The sequence below is a fragment of the Poecilia reticulata genome, chromosome 6 (genome assembly GCF_904066995.2).
Source record: "Poecilia reticulata chromosome 6, P_reticulata-male-v2, whole genome shotgun sequence".
Taxonomy (NCBI): Eukaryota; Metazoa; Chordata; class Actinopteri; order Cyprinodontiformes; family Poeciliidae; genus Poecilia; species Poecilia reticulata.
The window spans coordinates 21,511,160-21,531,002 of record NC_088835.1 but is presented as its reverse complement, the minus strand read 5'-3'; the positions used below and the strand labels follow the sequence as shown (position 1 = coordinate 21,531,002).

The 19,843-nt window shown below is 38.9% G+C and overlaps 1 protein-coding gene across 3 annotated transcripts; it reads right to left on the bottom strand.

The window, feature by feature from the left end:
• Positions 1–1,829: 1,829 nt before the first annotated feature.
• LOC103466656 (high affinity choline transporter 1-like) lies at positions 1,830–13,413 on the bottom strand. 3 transcript variants are annotated; one of them, XM_081608192.1, is made up of 9 exons: positions 13,173–13,413; positions 9,844–10,058; positions 9,627–9,740; positions 8,669–8,824; positions 8,281–8,429; positions 6,795–6,941; positions 3,470–3,623; positions 2,566–2,783; positions 1,830–2,485 (listed from the first exon to the last, which is right to left on the bottom strand). In XM_081608192.1, exons 2-9 carry the CDS (start codon positions 10,025–10,027, stop codon positions 1,970–1,972), a joined length of 1,638 nt encoding a protein of 545 aa, XP_081464318.1. In that variant the 5' UTR covers positions 10,028–10,058; positions 13,173–13,413; the 3' UTR covers positions 1,830–1,969. The 3 variants fall into 3 exon arrangements, with proteins under 3 accessions (XP_081464318.1, XP_081464320.1, XP_081464319.1); XM_081608194.1 differs by having other exon boundaries at positions 9,844–9,966; XM_081608193.1 differs by lacking the exon at positions 6,795–6,941.
• Positions 13,414–19,843: the final 6,430 nt, after the last annotated feature.

Here is a 19,843-nt window from a genome sequence, read left to right as displayed (position 1 = left end):
GCACATTACAAAAAAACGGAGATGGATATAACTTTCAACTGATCCCGGGAAAAACAAACAAACAAACAAACGAACAAACAAAAAAGAACCAGTTACAAACCAAGTCAATAACGTACAAACAAGAATAAGAAAAAGAAATAAAGAAATGAATTACCATGCAAAGTATTGTAAAATGCCCAAAGTACAAAATGTAAACTGTACAGAAAAAAAATGTCATGTTTATAGTAAAAAGAATGCCCTTACAGTTATGTGTACAATTTATGAGCATTGTGAACTTATTTTTTATGTGTGACATCTGATATAAAATGTTTTTACATTTTACTTTTTACTGTGTATGTATAGCAATCTGGACATATCATATCAAATCTTATTTGTATAGCACATTTCAGCAACAAGGCATTTCAAAAGTGCTTTACATCATAAAAAACACAAAAATACAAAATGATCGAACACACAGTCAGCAATTGAAGAATTACATTTCCTTACTCTTGAAACAATTATTACAAAAGTAATTCTAAACAGGAGGGTTTTTAGTTTAGATAATTTAACAACAGATCACAGTTACCAAACATTTGGCAAACCATCAGCTTGCTGGGTATTTACATGCAATCGCCAAATTTTGATAAGCACCCTTGAAGTAGTTTCAGTGTGATTTTTTGTCTGGTACAGACCGACAATTTCATCTAGAAGGACAAAACCATCCATTGATTCATTGTACAGCTTGAACTCCTCTGGTTGAGACATTTTAAGGAACATGGACTGCTTTACTTCTCAAATTACCATCTATCAAACTCTTGTTCTCACATGGCTTATTTCCTATATCTGAGCAACCATAATCAGATATCTCTCCGTGTACAAGCAGTTTAAGAAAGTCAGCATTAATACTCCATCATTGAAAAAAATAAAATACTAATGACAGTATGTAAAAAACTGGCTTCAAAAAGCTTATAGACGGTTTTTTTCTTTGCACTGTATAACATACCTAAGCTGATGTTCATTGGAATGGACATTCAACTTTTAAAAAAATCCTGCAATTTAATGATAGAAAAAATTTTCAAAGAACCTTCAAATACTATTTAGTGTGGTTCAGTTAAAAAAACAAAAACAAAAAAAACATAAGCCCTAAAACCAACTGGGAATTTCAATCAAAACATTAGACATTAGTGTTTGCAGGTACTTTCTGTTCAGTCTGACTGACCTTAAACTGGAATGTTTAAAAAAAAAAAAAAAGAATCGACATATATTAGGCGAACACAAGTGCATGTCATAACTTTAGGGTTTTTATTTAACCATCCATCCATTTTCTTTACACCCTTGTCCCTTGCTGGTGCCTATCTCCAGCTAACATTCCAGACGAGAGGCAGGGTGACCCTGGACAGATCGCCAGTCTGTCGCAGGGCAACACAGAGACACACAGGACAAACAACCATGCACACACACACACACACACACACACACACACACACACACACACACACACACACACACACACACACACACACACACACACCTAAGGACAATTTAGAGAGGCCAATTAACCTGACAGTCATGTTTTTGGACTGTGGGAGGAAACCAGAGTACCCGGAGAAAACCCACGCATGCACAGGGAGAACATGCAAACTCCATGCAGAAAGACCGGGGCCAGGAATCGAATCCAGAACCTTCTTGCTGCAAGGCAACAGCTCTACCAACTGCGCTACCGTGCAGCCTGTTTTTATTTAACCTAAAAACAAATAAATAAATAAAAAAGCGTTCCTTCTTTGAAATTATGTACTAACTATATATCATGAAAGCCTAAAACATACACTGAAGTTTGTGACTGGAAACTAGAAATTGAAACCATTTATTTTTTCAGTGACTGCAAAACAGTTAAAAAACAAAAGTAACTACATATGGAGTTGCCTTGACAAATCACAAAACCATCTGCAGCATGTTTAGGCTTATTCTTTTGGTTACATTGAAGTTTAGCTTAGAATTTAGTATTGAGAACTTGGTTCATTTCCTCACAAGGGTCAGGTGCTTCATCCTCCTCTGTCTCATTCTTTTTTTTAAAAACCTGCAGAAAATCCCAGGACTGTGGGATAAGTTGGTGCTCAAAAATCAGGTTCAGCAGACATGAGACTGCTAGAATACTTACCACAGAAAACAGCATGGCAACAGTTCTATAAGGAAAGTACTGTCTGATCACATTATTCTCCTCCCTCCAACCAGGGTACAGGAGAACAGGAGGGATCCCAAGTATGGGCTCCCCGCTCAGTCCACGCAGCAACAAACCCACCACAAAGCCAAAAAATGCACCATAAGTATTTGCACGCCGGAAGTGGAGAACACAGAGCAGCTGTGGGAAAATCACAAAGTAGAGGAGATCTCCACTTAAAAACCAGAGAGTGGCCACACTGTCGTCTCCAAAAGCCAGACCTGTTCCTGCCAGGCCCACGACCAGAACACTAATACGGATCACCCACTGGAGCTCCCTCTCTGAGGCCTGCAGGGGAGGAAGGACAATAGCAGATAAAACACCAAGTCCCTTCTTTATTAGAGTGGACTCAAATTGTGTCCACACACCGTTTTCCTCAAAGTCTTCTTGTATATGTTTTGTGTAAACATGGATGCAGAGGACAGCAGCACCGAGTCCATGGAGGACATAACAGCTGCAGCTACAGAACCAATGCCTAGCACTGCCACCCAGGTGGGTGTGAGATGCTGCAGAGAGAGAGGCAGGATCTTCCCTGCATCTCCACGCTCAAAAGGAGGAGGAAGACCGTATGCAGTCTGGTTCCAGTCTGAGGGAAAGGAGTAGAGGGATACATACAGTTGGAAAAAAAAAGACATTTACAGACACTGTAGAAAAAACATATAACCATTGTTTTCTTTACTGTCTGTTATGAAATCAAACAAAATGTTTCCTGTTTTATGTCAGAATTACCAATACATTTTTTTCTAAATTCTAGAATAGAGGGAGAATTGTGTAGAGAACACATGTAAATCTTCTCAGGACACAGACAAGTTTTGCAAACGACCTAAATATTTGATTTCAGTGTGTAGAAGCAGAGATGCATCTAAAGTTGGCTCGATGGTGACCTCTAGGCAATCAAAGTAAGGTAAGGTAGAGTAATTTTATTTAAATAGCACATTTTCAGCAACAAGGCAATTCAAAGTTCTTTACATGAATTAAAAGTAAATACAAACAAACATAACAAACCAAAGGAAAGAAGAAGAAGAGCAAAAGAAGAAAAATAATCGAATGTTGATCTATCTAAAGTATGTAAACTAGGTGCTCCTGTTCAGGGTTGCTAAGTATCCTCTGGTCTAATTCCATTTCTTGGTTGAAATAGTGGCAAAACTAAACCCAAAATCAAGTGCGAAGGTTGACCCCCATGTTCTAGAGCTGGGGTCTCCAACTCTAGTCTTTACGATCTACTGTCCTGGAGGTTTGACTCAACACAGCTGAGTCAAACTACTGAATTACCTGCAGCCGCAGCCATGACACCAATAACAACTGAGGGGATTCCTGCGACAAAAACTGTCCCAGCAGCAGCAAAACAGGTGACCTGAGCCTGAGCAGAGGAGGCTGCAGAGAGTATTCTTTGGTACAGAGCTTGATATGACAGTCCCCCTAAAGCCTGCAAAACACAAAACAGGTTGAGCTTGTCAAATTAATTTACAATTACCATAGAATGTTTGAAAGACACCACTTGTCAAACCGAACTGAATCTAAATGCCAACTCCACATCTGTGCTCAGATCAGGTGCTGCGGGAGAGATCAGCTGAAAAATAAAGGAGAACAAGACAAGACTGTTCCTCAAGCTGGGAAACAGTAAGGAGAAAAAGGCATACCAGCTGAGACTTATTCACCATCACCTAGATCCACATTTGCCAGAGTCTGCCCGTTTCAAAGATACAACTTTACCACACCGAAATGGCTCTAAACACCAGCACCAGATTCTGTGATTGAAGCCATCGTGGTTCCTCCTATGGCAATATTTACCGTAAATTCCGGACTACAGAGCGCCCCTGATTATAAGTCGAACGCTCTAATTTTAGAAAGAAAATCCAAATTTTGTACTTGTATAGGCCGCACCGGGCTATAAGCCGCAGATATCTCTGCCGCTCTAGGTTTTCCACAATGATGCAGCAGAGGGAGGCGGACACCCAAAATTTGAGTCATAACAGGTCAATTGAATATCACATTTATTACGGTTGAAAAAGAAAAAAGTTGCCAAGTTTAGATTTAACTGAACTACTTACAGTAGTTTCCGAACGGTAACTGTAACAGTAAAAGTGCTGATCCTTCGTGTCTGCTACTAACATCTGCTAAATGAAAATGGGCGCTTTCTTCTTTTTCTGCTTCTTTAGATTTCTACTGCAGCTTGCATCCATTATTGTTGCACTACTGCCATCTATTGGATCCTAATATCTATGCCTCAAATTCTCATAATGATCCCAGTATTATTTAAAAAATAAAAAATCTTCTTTTTCCCCTCAATACTATTTCACTGATCAACAACATTCTCAAATTTCAATTCCCTATTAAAAATGTATTTCGTTTTAATGGGCGCTTTCTTCTTTTATTTCCAATTTTGACTTCCAATGATTCACTTCCTGCTAAAGAGCCCCCTGGTGGTTGAAGAAAAATCCACATATAAGTCGCACCTGGCTATAAGCCACATGGTTCAAAGCTTAGGAAAAAAGTAGCAGCTTATAGTCCTGAAAATACAGTAACTATCTTTGCTTATCTTTTCTTATTAAGATAATTCAAACAGCTTTTCTCTTGTTTCAAGGAATTTGTGGACTTCGATTTGTTATTGGCAAAACTAAACCCAGATAGCAAAATATGAGTGAATCAACGCTGAAATATAGTCAGAAATACTGAAAATACTGAATCCCTGTTGAAGCCCGACACTGAAACGAAAAGTGGTCAGTGGCTCACATGTTGAATCAAAGTTAGGGTTTCAGCCATAACTGACACTGTATCAATGTTGATTCAACCAACATCTGAATTAGAATCTACATGTGTTGATTTTATATTGACAAATATAGACAAAAGTTAAGAATCAATACTGATTCATGTAAATTTTTTGGTAGGTCTGATAGGTCTACATAACATGCCATTAAAAGTTGTGTCATTAGTGTTAAACACACAATATTGTTGACAGATGATGGGTGTTATGTCATTCAAAATTATCTTACATTACAATTTTTCCAGAAATGTGTGTACATAAACTTAAAAATGACATTATTTACAGAAGGACACTTCATGACAACAGTCACAAGCATTCATGAAGATTCATTTGTGTTTATAACAGGTGTTATGTCACATTTGTGACAGTTTCATGTCAGTCAGTCTTATGGCTCACTACAAGTCACTACAAGCTCCACTTTTTGAAGAGACTGGTAGATATTTTTGAGTCAACACATGGGGATGCATAGTCTGTAGCATCTACAAACAAGTTAGAGAATGCACAGAAAAGAATCACAACCCACTGTCCTCAACATAGAGTGCTTAATTTAAAACTTGATGAACCCCTGCTCTTGAGTTCTCACCTAGAGCTCAAAGAGTTGGAGGGGAGGAAAAAGGGCAAGGGAGAGAGAGGGAAAGTGACAGGACAAACAGCATACAACAAACAGATTCAACATTGATTACCAGTTTTTCCCCAACCCAGGTCCTCAAGGCAAACCAACCTTCATGTTTTAGATGTTCCCCCTGCTTCAACACATCCCATTTAGATGACTGCAATTCAGCAAAACCCTATTAATCAGTCATCAATTGAAATAATGTGTGCTGAAGCAGAAGAATGCAAAAAAACTTGCAGAGCAGTGTGCCTTGATGACCAGTTTTGGAAAAACACTGGATTAGACCTTGACATTTGATTGTTTGATGGATGACGCACCATAAATAGTTGACCTTACCCATAAATTCAACCTTTTGGATCTTAATTCAACGTCTTTAGAAAAACCTGCCAAAGCAGTTGTTAAAACGGCTTTAACAGGTTTGTAACTTGATAAAGCAGGTTGCAAACAAACAAGTAGGTAAGGGGCTATGTGGTTGGGACATACCACTCGTGATGGACTGCTCAACTCCGTGTAGTGATTTGTAGATGTTGCATACAAATAGCCAGTAATAATATTTACAGTAAGAATATGTACAGAGAGGAATCACAACCCATTAACCTCAAAAGTCCTTAATTTAAGACATGATTAACTACCGTCCAGTAACAAAATGCTCTCACTCAGGGATAAATTAAATTGGATGATTGCTTGATCCACTGTCAATCGTCGACATTAACCAAAAATCAATCTTTTTGAACATAAATCAACATTGAATTACCATCTCTTCCTATCTGGGAAGGTTCATCACAAAAGCCAAAATTTATACTGTGTCGGTATTGTAAAAGTAAGGTCACAGATAAATTTCCAGGAATATATCTAAATATATCATATATCTAAAGGCATGGCTAATAATTAAACACATTTTCTTTCTTATTCAAAACTATACTGACTGCTGCCATTCATGGCCTTAGCACATTTTAGTAGCTCTATTGTAAAAGGGTCTCAATGCAAAAATATTCACTCTGATGTCAATCTGTCAAAGACTAAAACCATTTATTTTGTAAAGGTAAAAAATATCACTTCTCACACTTTGCCTTCAAAAAGTGTTTCTGTTTAACTTGAACTAAGAATATTTGTTGGTGTCTAAACTAAATTTATTTGTCTAAACTAAACTTCTTTGTATAAAGCTGCTTGACCTAAAGTGAAATTTTATTTAATTTATGTTTTTTTTCTTTTCTTTTTACCAGAAGCAGCATCTCATCCACCCATTTTCCAGCATCTGCCAGCTCCAGGTGTCCCATCCATGCATGTTCATGTGTTTGGTTGAGTGGGAGTGTTTGTGAGATGGCAGTTACTGCTGGACTAAGCACCATAAAAGGAACACAGATCCACTGAAAAAGACAAAACACAGACTTAGTAAAACAATTAACATTGTCAGACTAGCCAATCAATATTGAATTATCTTTAAGCTAATATATCATTTTAACTATAATCTTTGAACTATTTCTAAACCCTACTCTTCCTATTTTCAGTCATATGTTACCCAATAATCTATGTTTATCCTTGTTTATTTTTATCTTTATTAACCTTACTTTTGTTACCTTTAAGTCACAAGCAGCAACTATAACAATACAACTAATGGTGATGAAAAGCAAATTTAAGACACAACATTGTTGCTTGGCTTTTATTTGACTTTCAGTAATTTAAGTTATTCATTTCAACATCACCTTACATAAAATATATTCGCAGTTTTATTTAACTGTTAAACTGGCCTTGTGCAAATTTTAAACAGATGCATTTAGTGTACTTTTTTGTTTATTTTAATGTTGTGATTAACAAATCTTTACACCAGTTTTAAATGTAGATTTAATAGTTCTTTTTTATTTATGTATGTGTATTTACTTTCTCCTTCATTCATTATTTTATTTATTATGCTGTTTGTTTTACCAGTCTTTATTATCCATGTTTCTTTGAATTTCTTTTAGCGATCTTCAACGTCTCCTCACCATCATCAACACAGTCGCTTTTCTCAGTGCTTTTAACCAACATCATACCTGTTAAAACTCAATTCCTTCTATAATTCTAAAATTATTTACCTTATGTAAACATTTAGCATTTCTGTGTTGAGCGTGACAAGTACTCTAAAAAAGACTGACTTATGATATGTAATAAATTGACGAAGGCCTGGGACAGGGAGTCCATCATATTATGTCACATTAAAGAACAAGAGGTGGCACTGCCGACTTGGAAAAGTTTTCTAAATTCTTCAAATCTCAAAGTACTTTTCAGATGGTAGAACAGAGGACCTACTTGTTCCAAAAAGCTACTGGTTCAGTACTATGGAGCATCAAATGAGAAGTGAAAACTGCCTTTAAGCAAAACATTTCTTGGAAAAAAAACCTTTTTTTATGGAGTCTGAACATGTAAAATTTCTTACCTGCAGAACAAAAGCCAAACTTTGACTGAAGCAGGTTTTTAAGATAAAGGAATAATATAATCAGGAATGCCACCTTTCTCTTTTTAATCAAATGGCGTTGTGCTTTATTAATTAATTTGTAGTTGCATTTTATACCTTTTTAATTACATTCATATTTTCTGAAACTAAAAGTTCTTTTACGGAGGATTGTTGGAAATTAGTGTAGTTAAAGTGTACAGTTTTTAGTGATATTTAGAACATATTATTATACAAATAAGCTAATATGAAAATAGTCTCTTTTTTTTGTTTCTTACCAGGCTCACAAACAAAAAACAAAGCTGGAAAATATCAGTGTATGCAACTGAGTAGAGGCCTCCTAAAAGTGTGTAGGTGATGGAAACAGCTGCTGAGATGATGATGGAGAAGGTAGCAGATATTCCAAGTATTATGCTCATAGTGCCACCTGAAACAAAATCATAAAATATTTAGTCAGCGATAATATATATAATCCAAAATTGTTAAAATTGGATTCACTTCAGCTATTTCTTACTCGTTGAGAATAGTTGCACCTCAAAATATTGAACACAGACCACAAGAACTAACAATACTATTATCACAAAAATTATGCAAGAAAGTATTAAGAATGACCTTGTTTTTAAATTACACATTTTGTCAAAAAGAAAGAGACAAAAGGTTATTTACCCAAAGCAGCAAGGATGCAGGCAACCCATAACACATCACTGAACAAAGCGGGAAGCATAATTATTGCAGTGAATATGTTACCATAGCGAATCTGAAATGGGTCCAGCATTGTCACATAACGCTTTGACCTCATAGGCCTTGCAAAGAACAGTCCACCTAAAACCGAACATGAAGAGACAAACTACATTCACAAAGCTAGATGAGAGAGGAAATTCGTTTTCTGTCAATATATAAGCCTGTCTAGACATGTCTTCTATCTGAAAACACAAATATGCTTCCACCTAAGACCGGTTAGCTTTCTACGTAAGCACTGCCATCACCTCTATCCGTTCCCAATGCAGCTACAAGTGTAAAAACTGATTGACCAAGTAGAGATTTAACCCCAAATGCTACTCTGGTGAGATTTTAGTGCTTTGGATTTTACTAAAAAACTTCAAAGTAAAGCTCAGTACAGTGAGAGTGCAAGGCTTTTTTAAATTGGTTGAAGATTCCCAGTATTATATTTCAGCAATCTCCCCATTTAAACTCACCCCTAATTAAGATTTTCTAATGCTTGTTATTTTAACAGATCTTAAATCGCACAATCCTGTTGTAAGCACTGTTATTTGGAATCAAAACAATAACATGTAATTGGTTTTGATTACTTATATGGACTTATATGAAGTGTAGGTCCCAGTTTAATACTTCTCTGTTTGAAGCAGCAACGTTCCTGCAGGAAGCAGGAGAAGTGAGCCGTACCATCAGAGGAACAATTTTACTTAAACAGCATTGCATTTGAACATTTGAATCATACATGACAGTGCAGGGTAGATAAAGAACTATGGGCAATTAATTATTTAGACTTCACTCAAATATTAACCTTTTCATTAGTAGTTTGATAATATATTCATACCAGTCATATTAACCTTCATTTGTGTGCCATTATGCATATATAAGATTGATTGGATTGTTTACTTACTCAACAAAAAATTTATAGCAAATGCAGGGGGTCCCAGTGCCCAGACAAGACCTTGAGTAGGAGAATAAACAGTCTCAGCGGTTCCCATAATGTAACCGCCACCGACCCATGTTGCTAAAAGCAAAGAAAAAAAATAAGAGGATGAGAGTAAAACCTGGAAAGGGTCATGGAGCATAGACGGTAGTTACCCTTTCATATTTAAAATCAAAGACTCTACCTGTCATGGTAAAAACACCAACCAGGACACTGATGTTGCGGCCGCCAATGATGGAGATTTCGCTCGCCGGTCCAGGACATGTCTGCTCCACTTTCTTGGCTTTTCGAGACCCCCACACTCCAACTCCCAGGATTAAAATATAAAAAATTATGACAGACACGAGTCCAGGGACATCCACTGCCATGATGATTCTAGTAACAATTGTAGTGCACTACCTACAATGACATATCAACACATTTGACAAATGTGGAAAAACATTTTGACAAACATGAAATTATTATTAGCCTACTGAACAATAAATCTGATAGCCTAAGGCAGTGATTTTCAAACTTTTTCTCCTGGGTCCCCCCAGTGGTTTCCAAACTCCAGATGAACAAGGGGGGAATGAGGGGGATCAAATTACAACTACACCAGTAGCCAACAAGCTACTTGTTAACAAGCTTAAGGTGCTGTATTGATATTAGCTAGCTAGTCATCTTTTACCTAACATAACCTGCATCCAACAGCTTTACTCAACTCAGTCTGTTAGTTTGGGGGGAAAACTGTGAAAAGTTCTTTGCGTTTTGCTGGTTTGCTGCCATGATTCTAACACACACCTTCGTAGCTCTGCACAGCAGCAGCAGGTCTCCTTCACTGCCACACAGGTGTAAACCCAGCGCGAGCGTTGTAGCGCTCATGTTGCCTTTAAAGGCGGCTCGGAAAAACAGGTTAAGACATGTTAACAACGGATTAAACAGTTTTAACTGCTGATAAACGTGACAGAGGACACAGATATATGAAGTGCGGAAGTCCCTACTGTATCAAGGTTAGGGGGCTAGGGTGAACATACAGCGTTCATGTTTTGTTTTGTTTTGTTTTTTTCATCCAGAAGGCTTCCCGTGCCCCCCTTATAATAAAAATGAATTTGAGTTCACACCCAAACTGCTTAGCTAAATGTTTACTCATGACTGATGAAGGGCTCTATTATTTTTTCCTCCAGATGTTTCCCCCCCACCAGAATGATATCACTCTTCATGAAAGCAGTTTTCTAACAGTCCCTGAAGGAGAACTTTGTTTCAATCCCCACTTCTGAATTAAATGGGGAATCAGATTTGATTTGCTAATCAAATTAAGGATTTGCCTGACAAATCCTTAATCAATTTCCCAATCAATTAAGGATTGAAACCACTATGATGATTTAACAATCAATCAAGAAGTATATTACTAGAGTAAGTTACTGCAAGTAACTGCATGCAAGTGAATACAGTACTTTTAAGAGCATAGCTATTCTTGGTTTAACTGTAATTTGTAGATTTTTTTTGCAAATAAATATTGTTTAACATTTAAAGTGAATGGAAACAGGGGGTTGGTTTAGAAATTTGGATAATGCATTTGTTACTGATTGTCCCTTCAATCCAATAATCACTGCTATTCATTACATTTTCAAACATCATTTACAAATCCAAAGCATGCATTAAACTCAGACTGAAAGCTGTGGGTGTGTTGTTTCTTTTTAGGATATTTGCTAACATCGACCTTTACACAAAGTAAAAATGACATGTTATCAAAAGTGAATTTCACAAAATAACTAATTTTATTTCCATTTAATTACATTAAAATTAAATATTTCTGAGGTCGATAAGGTACTGCTAGATTCACTAAGTCCTATATGGTATATGCTAGGACAAAATCGTCTGTGAATTTCTCTTATCTACATTTAATTTTAATTACAACCCCATTGGAATAGCAGTAACAATGACAACCATTAGCAGCTCTGGTGCGAAAATCCTTGCCAGTCATAGAACAAGCAGGGGTTACTGAAATCTGGATCCTATGCAAGCTCAGCAGAGAGGAAGGCTGCAGTGCGCACAATACTTCACTATGATGAGACCGTCTTTACTGTGGGAATAGGTGCTTGTATTACTCCTTTCTACTAACTCCAAGTTACTTGCAAAATGGCATAGAGTGAAAAAGGAGGCCTTGACCACAAGGTTCTGCATTCTGAGACGGATGGATTAAGACAGACTTCAACCTCCTTAATGGAGATACCATGCTTGCTGCTCTATTGAATGTGGATAAGCAGAGGGTGGAGGCTCCAAATTCGATCACTCACTACTTCACTTCTTCATGGTAGATTTTACGCCCTCCAGGCGTACTTGTTAAATCTCCCGTTTTGGCAGGGAAACCGTATTTTGCCCCTCTGTCCCGGCATGCTCCCATATTAATATTTTCCCTTAAATTTCCCGAATTAGAGTAATTTCGTCGCACTCCTCCAACAACCCCCATCCGCCCGCGGCACATTTTTCATTACAACTGCTTAATCCATTGTTAACATGTCTTAACGTGTTTTGAGCCGCCTTTAATTAAAGGTAACATGAACGCAGGTGTTTTGCGTCGTTGACACCTGCTTTTTACACCTATACTGCAGCGATGGAGACATGCCGCTGTGCATGAAGAGCTGCGCAGGTTTAGAATCATGGCAGCATTCTTAGATTTCGGCAAGGTATGATATTTATGCAAAGTTGAGCACAATTGCTCAACATTAATTAATTATGTTAAAGTTAAAGCTTGATAGACCTCCCCCCACCCTCCCTCGCTCCGATGGCAGCAGCGGAGGTGGGACGTAACGATTTCCGTATTCTAAAGTCCAAAACTTGACAGGTGCGCAGCCTCGTAGCCTGCTGATGTTGCCCAGTTGCAAAATGATTTTGCTGATGTCCATCAGGGACACATTTCTAATAAGATGGTCACTGCATCCACCAAACTTCTGACTCCCCGTTTTCCTGCAGACTGCTATTGCATAGAGCGCTTGGAGTCGTTTTGTTTCAGCAGGTAGAATGTCAAATGAGACGCGACACAGTTGAAAATTGACAGAAAGGGAGATATGCAGTGGTGAAGGAGTACGTAGCAATCTGTTGGCGACAATTGGAAATCACATCCACTTCAACCGCTCTTGATTAAACCCAGACAGTAATGCCAAAGTGGGGATTGTGACATTTTCATGCTATTTTTATTTTTATTAATTGACTACGGGAGGGAGAAGATAAAGAGAAACGGAAAATACTGCACGTGCTTATTTACTTGGAGTACTATTTTTTTATCAGATAAGCTGCATTGGAAGATAATTATAAGAAGCACCGCACAAAACTCTAATATTATTAGGTTAACAAACACCGAGGCGCAATCTCCTTCTACTTCAACACCATCGCATCTATTCGCATCCCATTATGAGGTGATTCTAAATATAAGACTAATTCTAAATATATATTTTTCCTTCTTAAATTTGTCATATTGAAAGCCCTCCTTCCTTAGTCAAACACGTATTTCAAAAGAAATTGGGTTTAACTTACCTCCCTGTAAATAATGTATGAGGTATCTCAAAACCTTGTCTTGCCATCAGACACTTTAACAATTGGCTAAATTTTAAGACTGACTGGGTAGGAAGCGTTCTGTTCAGACCAGGCGGCATGGGCGGGCATTGGGAGTGTTGCCCAATCGAGAAGGACCTCAAGGCTGTCTCATGCCTTATTTGGAAATGGGACCATAGCACTCTGGAAGTGACGGGGGCGCTATTTTCTGTTTTACCCGCGGTCTACCGTTTTTATTTTCTTTTGAAATCTGTAATCTTTATCTTTGGGAAGGAGTTTCACTCTCAACATGTAAACTTCTCTCTTTTATTTACTTCAGCACAGCTCATAGTTTTTAACAAATTCTGTAGCTTTCCGTGTACTTCTAAATCTGCTCCTTAGTTGCATCTTTTTGGTATATTACTGCGTCTAGTGGCGTGGGTGTGTCTCAGTCATTCTTGAGAATAGGGACAAAACAGGTCGTAGGACAAAATTTGAATAAAATATACACAAAATATAATTTTTTTAAAAAATATCTGTATAAACTAACCTGGGTCATGTCAGCACAACAATGTATATTTTCCAGGTATTTGCTGAATTTTTTATTTTTATTTTAAACATTGTAGTCAGTGGATGATGCCTGTAAAAGCCCTTGTCCAGGAGCAGAACTCAATACATTATAATATCCATCCATCCATCCATCCATCCATCCATCCATCCATCCATCCATCCATCCATCCATCCATCCATCCATCCATCCATCCATCCATCCATCCATCCATCCATCCATCCATCCATCCATCTTCACCTACATCCGGGGTCGGGTTGTGGGGGCAGCAGCTTCAGAAGTGAGGGCCAGACTTCCCTATCCCTAGCCACTTCTTCCAGCTCCTCCGGGGAAACCCCAAGGAGTTCCTAGGTCAGCCAAGAGACATAGTCCCTCCAGCGTGTCCTGGGTCTTCCCCGAGGCCTCCTCCCGGTGGGACGTGCCCGGAACAGCTCACCGGGGAGGCGTCCAGGAGGCATCCTGACCAGATGCCCGAGCCACCTCAACTGGCTCCTCTGGACGTGGAGGAGCAGCGGCTCTACTTTGAGTCCCTCCCAGATGACTGAGCTTCTCACCCTATCTCTAAGGGAGAGCCCAGCCACCCTGCGGAGGAAACCCATTTCGGCCGCTTGTATCCCTGATCTCGTTCTTTCAGTCATGACCCAAAGCTCATGACCATAGATGAGGGTGGGAACGTAGATCGACCGGTAAATCGAGAGCTTCGCTTTTTGGCTCAGCTCTCTCTTCACCACGACGGACCGGTACAGCGCCCGCTTCACAGTAGACGCTGCCCCAATCCGCCTGTCGATCTCCCGCTCCCTTCTTCCCTCATTCGTGAACAAGATCCCCAGATACTTAAACTCCTCCACTTGAGGCAGGATGACCCCCTGCCCCTCAACACCTCAGCTGCGCCTAGAAATTCTGTCCATGAAAGTAATGAACAGAATCGGTGACAAAGGGCAGCATTGGCGGAGTCCAACTCTCACCGGAAACGAGCCCGACTTACTGCCGGCAATGCGGACCAGATTCTGACACTGGTCATACAGGGACCTGACAGCCCGTATCAAAGGGCCCGGTACCCCATACTCCCGGAGTACCCCCCACAGGGCCCCCAAGGGACACACTCGAACGCCTTCTCCAAGTCCACAAAACACATGGAGACTAGTTGGGCGAACTCCCATGCCCCCTCCAGGACCCTGCTGAGGGTGTAGAGCTGGTCCAATGTTCCACGACCAGGACGTAAACACATTGCTCTTCCTGAATCCGAGGTTCGACTATCCAACAGACACTCCTATCCAGGACCCCTGAATAGACCTTACCAGGGAGGCTTAAGAGTGTGACCCCCCCGCTCCACTGTAATTGGAGCACACCCTCCGGTCCCCGTTTTTAAACAGTCTGCCAATCCAGGGGAACTGCCCCTGATGTCCATGCAATATTGCAGAGTCGCGTGAGCCAACACAACCATACAACATCCAGAGCCTTAAGGAACTTCGGGCGGATCTCATCCACCCCCGGGGCCTTGCCACCAAGGAACTTTTTGACCACCTCGGCAACCACGTCCCCAGAGATTGGAGAGCCCAACCCAGAATCCCCAGGCTCAGCTTCCTCAACAGAAGACTTGTTGGTGGGATTGAGGAGGTCTTCAAAGTATTCCGCCCACCGGCCCACAACGTCTCGAGTTGAGGTCAGCAGCACACCATCCCCACTATAAACAGTGTAGTGCTGCACTGCTTCCCCCTCCTGAGATGCCGGATGGTGGGCCAGAATCGCCTCGAAGCCGTACGGAAGTCTTTCTCCATGGCCTCTCCAAACTCCTCCCACACCTGAGTTTTTGCCTCAGCGACCACCCGAACCGCATGCCGCTTCACCCGCCAGTACCAATCAGCTGTTTCTGGAGACCCACAAGCCAAAAAGGCCCGATAGGACTCCTTCTTCAGCTTGACAGTATCCCTCACCGAAGGCGTCCACCAACGGATTCGAGGGTTGCCGCCGCGACAGGCACCAACAACCTTGCGGCCGCAGCTCCGATGACCCGCCTCAGCAATGGAGGCACGGAATATGGTCCACTCAGACTCAATTCCAAAACATTATTTGTCATATTTGCATACATAAGGTTGAGAAATAACACAAAAAAGGGAAAATTAAAACCCATTTTGTCCCTATTCTCAAGAATCAATAATGCAGCATCAGTGTCTAATGAATAAATGACTGAATAACCAACAGCAACCTAACGTCTTGCTAGTTGGTGGTAAGTTTGCTTATTCATTATCTTTGTTCAATAATACAGTGCAGTAAATATATAAACAAACTTACGTTGGTTTCATAAATAATAATCTTAATTAGCCCTACCCTAACCCTAATCTTAAATTATTAAACTGTTGTATTTTTTTGTGCTTTTTGTCAATATTGCAGGCTAATGTTGGTGACCAAGTTTTGCAATCAACATCCAGTCAGATAATGGTAGGTTTATCTGTTGACATTGAATTATATTACTAACATATGTACAAGTGGGCGGTAATTAAACTTAAAAAAATTACTCTAATTTACTCTTATAAATTAGAGTAAATTAGAGCAGAACCTCTGAGCTCAAGACGGCATTATTGTGTTCCTCTAATGTACCTAGAGGCAGTAGTAGACCCAAAAAGATGCAACTAAGGAGCAGATTTAGAGGTACTGTACATAGAAAGCTACAGCTCAGTTTTTAACTGTGCTGAAGTAAATAAAAGAGAGAAGTTTAAATACATGTTGAGAGTGTAACTCCTTCCTGAAGATGAAAATACATAATAGATTTCAAAAGAAAATAAAAACGGGAGACTGCGGATAATAAGGTAAAGGTGAAGGTAATTTTATTTATATAGCACATTTTCAGCAACAAGGCAATACAAAGTGCTTTACAGGATTTAAAAGGAAATACAAACCACATAATAAATCAAAGAAAAGAGCAAAAGAAGAAAAAGCGTGATGGACAATCTGTGTTGATCCAAAGTAAAAAAAAAAAACTAGATACAACTATCTAGTTTCGGGGTTGGTAGATAAGACCAGTATCCTCTGGTCTAATTCCTTTTCTGGGTTGGGAGAACAGGAGTCTAAAAAGTAGCTGTTAAGGTAGTTTTTCTGGGTTCCAAGTTCTAATCCCTGTTCTGGGTTGCTAAATCAGTGTAAGCATCTTCTGGACTTCTGGGATGCTAGATAAGTATAGGCATTCTCTGGACTTTCTAAGTGTGCTGTAAATTTGTAAAAAATAATGAGTGCTCCACAGTTTCTAAGTAATAATAAAAACTAAATGTTCCTGTTGTGGAAGAATTTTTCTAGATTCTAACTTCATTCTAATTCTTTTTCTGGGTTGCAATACTAGGGGTTTCTGCATCCAAATAGTGAGTATTCTACAGTTTCTAATATAAGCTAAAGAGTGACTAAGAGACTCTGGATTCCAACTTTGTTCTAATTCCTTTTCTGGGTTAAAAGTGAGTACTCTACAGTTTCTAACAAAATAAAATAAAGAGGAAAGGACACATTAAGGCAGGCACATGGCAACATTCAGACAAAACAAAGACATGAGTGAAGGCGGCGACATCACAGGGCCATGAAACCACGTTGCTCAGCCTTCCGGCAGAAGTCCGACAGATGTTATCAAGGAATGTCCTTGGGAGTGCTCAGCACCACAGCTGCATGGATAACAGGAGGGGGTGAGGTGGGAAAGAGCGTTATGTATCTTCAAGGAGATTGGAAATATGTAGCCCTTACAAGACTTAGGTCAGGGAAGGAGCAGAGGAAATAGCGCCCCCTTCTCTTCCTGAGTGCAATGGTCCCATTTCCAAATAAGGTGTGACTGCCAGTGGTCAGTTCTGCCCCTTTCTTTTTGCTGCAACTATATGGCAAGCTGTTTTAACATAAATTCGGTTTTACCGCCCTTACATTCCAGATATCTCAAATTGTTTTGTGACTAGACATTTTAGCGATTTAAGATGTCTCTAATTATTTTTCGACTAGACAAAATAACTATTTGAGATATCTCTAATTACATTCTGACTTGTCGAAATGACGTCAGATTTACCATTGACTTGTATGGAGACTTCAATTCAAGATATCTATAATGAATTGCTATCTGAAATACACATTTCGGATATCTACAATTAAATTATGACTAGTCATAAAGTAAATTCAAGATATCTCGATTTTGGTTTTGACTGGTCATAATTCTAATAAAAGATTTCTCGAATTACTCCATAATTCAAGATATCTTAAATTTATTTTTGAATAGGAGATATGTAATTTTGACTAGTGAAAACTAAATTATAGATATCTTAAAAACAAATAATGCTAGACAAAACTAAATTAAAGATATCTTGAATTGCAATGTTGACTAGTCAAAACTCCCTTTAAGATATCTAAATAAATCGAGATATCTTGAATTACACAGCTTTTCTATTTAAGATATCTTAGACATTCCGACTAGCCAGAATGACATTACTGATATCTTGAATTAGTATTGTGTCTAGTCAAAACATCCCTGACTTACGTAGCAATTTGAAAGTTTAATAAAACAATGAAAAATAGAGAAAACGAAAAAATATGTTTGAAAACGTGCTACTTTCATGTTGAAACTGGTTTGACAAATAGCAATTTTAGCTTTTCAAAGCTGTTTGTAAGTCCATTCGGTTTGTCGGAAATGAATAAACAGGGAATTCTTTGCAGATATCAGAAGCAGTCTTACAGTTTATGAAGTTTTGCTATCTCCACATTTTCAACATTGTCGAACTCTTTCTAATTTGTGGCATTTACTGACAATTTTGTGCTGGAATCGTAAAATTCTGCAGGCAACCACAAAGGACACCACAAAGGGACTTCCACGTCTTTTTTAATTCAGATATCTAAAATTGTCATTTTGACTTGTCAGAAATGTGTTGAAGATATCTTAAATTGTAATTACGTTTATGTGTCTCATCAAATGACAGATCCAGTGACGTCATTCGTGATATCTTGAAAGGAATTTTGACTAGTCAAAATGTAGTTTTGTCCAGTCAAAATGCATTTTTTCATATCTGGAATGTAATTACGGATATTCAGACGAAACCGAAATTGATCAATTGGCTTGCCATAGCGGCGAGGTGTACTTGGATAAGAGCGCAGAACAAGCAGGTACGGTTCCCACAGCGGTGAAGAGTCGCTGTGGGAACCATATGATGGGGAAACACGAATTGTAGTAACGCCAGCATCGTCAGTAGTTTCTTCTTCTGTGAATTGTAGGAAGCTGCTATGTTTTGCGTCATGCTGTGCATGAGCTAGGGATTCCCTGAAAGAAAAGATCCATTTATTCTGTTTACAAGACAACGGACACCGGTACGTTTTAGAACCATTGCACTCTGGAACCCGTTCTCACCTGTTTCAGAGAAAACATTCGGTGGTTGTACACAACAGTTTTGTTGTATACAAACACAACAAAAGTCTTCCATTTTCCCTAGAAACCGTTGCGTAAACAGGGCCTGAGATTAAAATCTGAATTCTAAGAAAAAAGTCAAAATTCTGAGATTAAAATCAGAATCCTGAGATTAAAGTCAGAATTTCTTTTTTTATTTATTATTTCATTGAGCTAATGGAAATATTTCTGTTGTACTATTTCCTTTGTACATTTGTTTAATTTCTTAAACAAATTTACTGTCCTCCTTGTGTTGAATGGTGGCTACTGCACTTGAATTTGAGAAAGCACAGAGCAGGGGTGAACCTTCCCTTGAATTGCCCACCAGGTAAAATTTCATCAACGACTCATTCAGGAGGTCACAAAAGTATTCAAATTATCTAAAGATCTGCAGACATCAGCTGCCGCAGTTAAAGTAATAAATATATACCTGAGTGGGAGATTTGAGGTGTGCAGCCTGGAAGTGGCAGGTAAAGGGAAGCGTGCAGCTAAGAATATAACTAACAAAAATAAGGACGAACTGTACAATATGGAACATTTTACAATATGAAAGAAAACACTTTAGTCATTAAAAATGCAATAAAGAATTGTGCAACTGAGTAGGGCCATTTAAGGCAATGTGAAAGCAAAATTGTTCATAGGCGTTCATGATTCAACAAGGAAGAGGCTGAGCAAAGATGGGAAATAGTTCCATAGTGAAAACAACTGCTG

Coding starts and splice junctions, on each gene's coding strand:
- LOC103466656 (XM_081608192.1), bottom strand. CDS start 10,027: ATGGCAGTGGATGTCCCTGGACTCGTGTCTGTCATAATTTTTTATATT. Junction 9,741..9,843: donor TGGTGTTTTTACCATGACAG/GTAGAGTCTTTG, acceptor CTTTGCTTTTAG/CAACATGGGTCGGTGGCGGT. Junction 2,784..3,469: donor TGTCATGGCTGCGGCTGCAG/GTAATTCAGTAG, acceptor CCTTTCCCTCAG/ACTGGAACCAGACTGCATAC.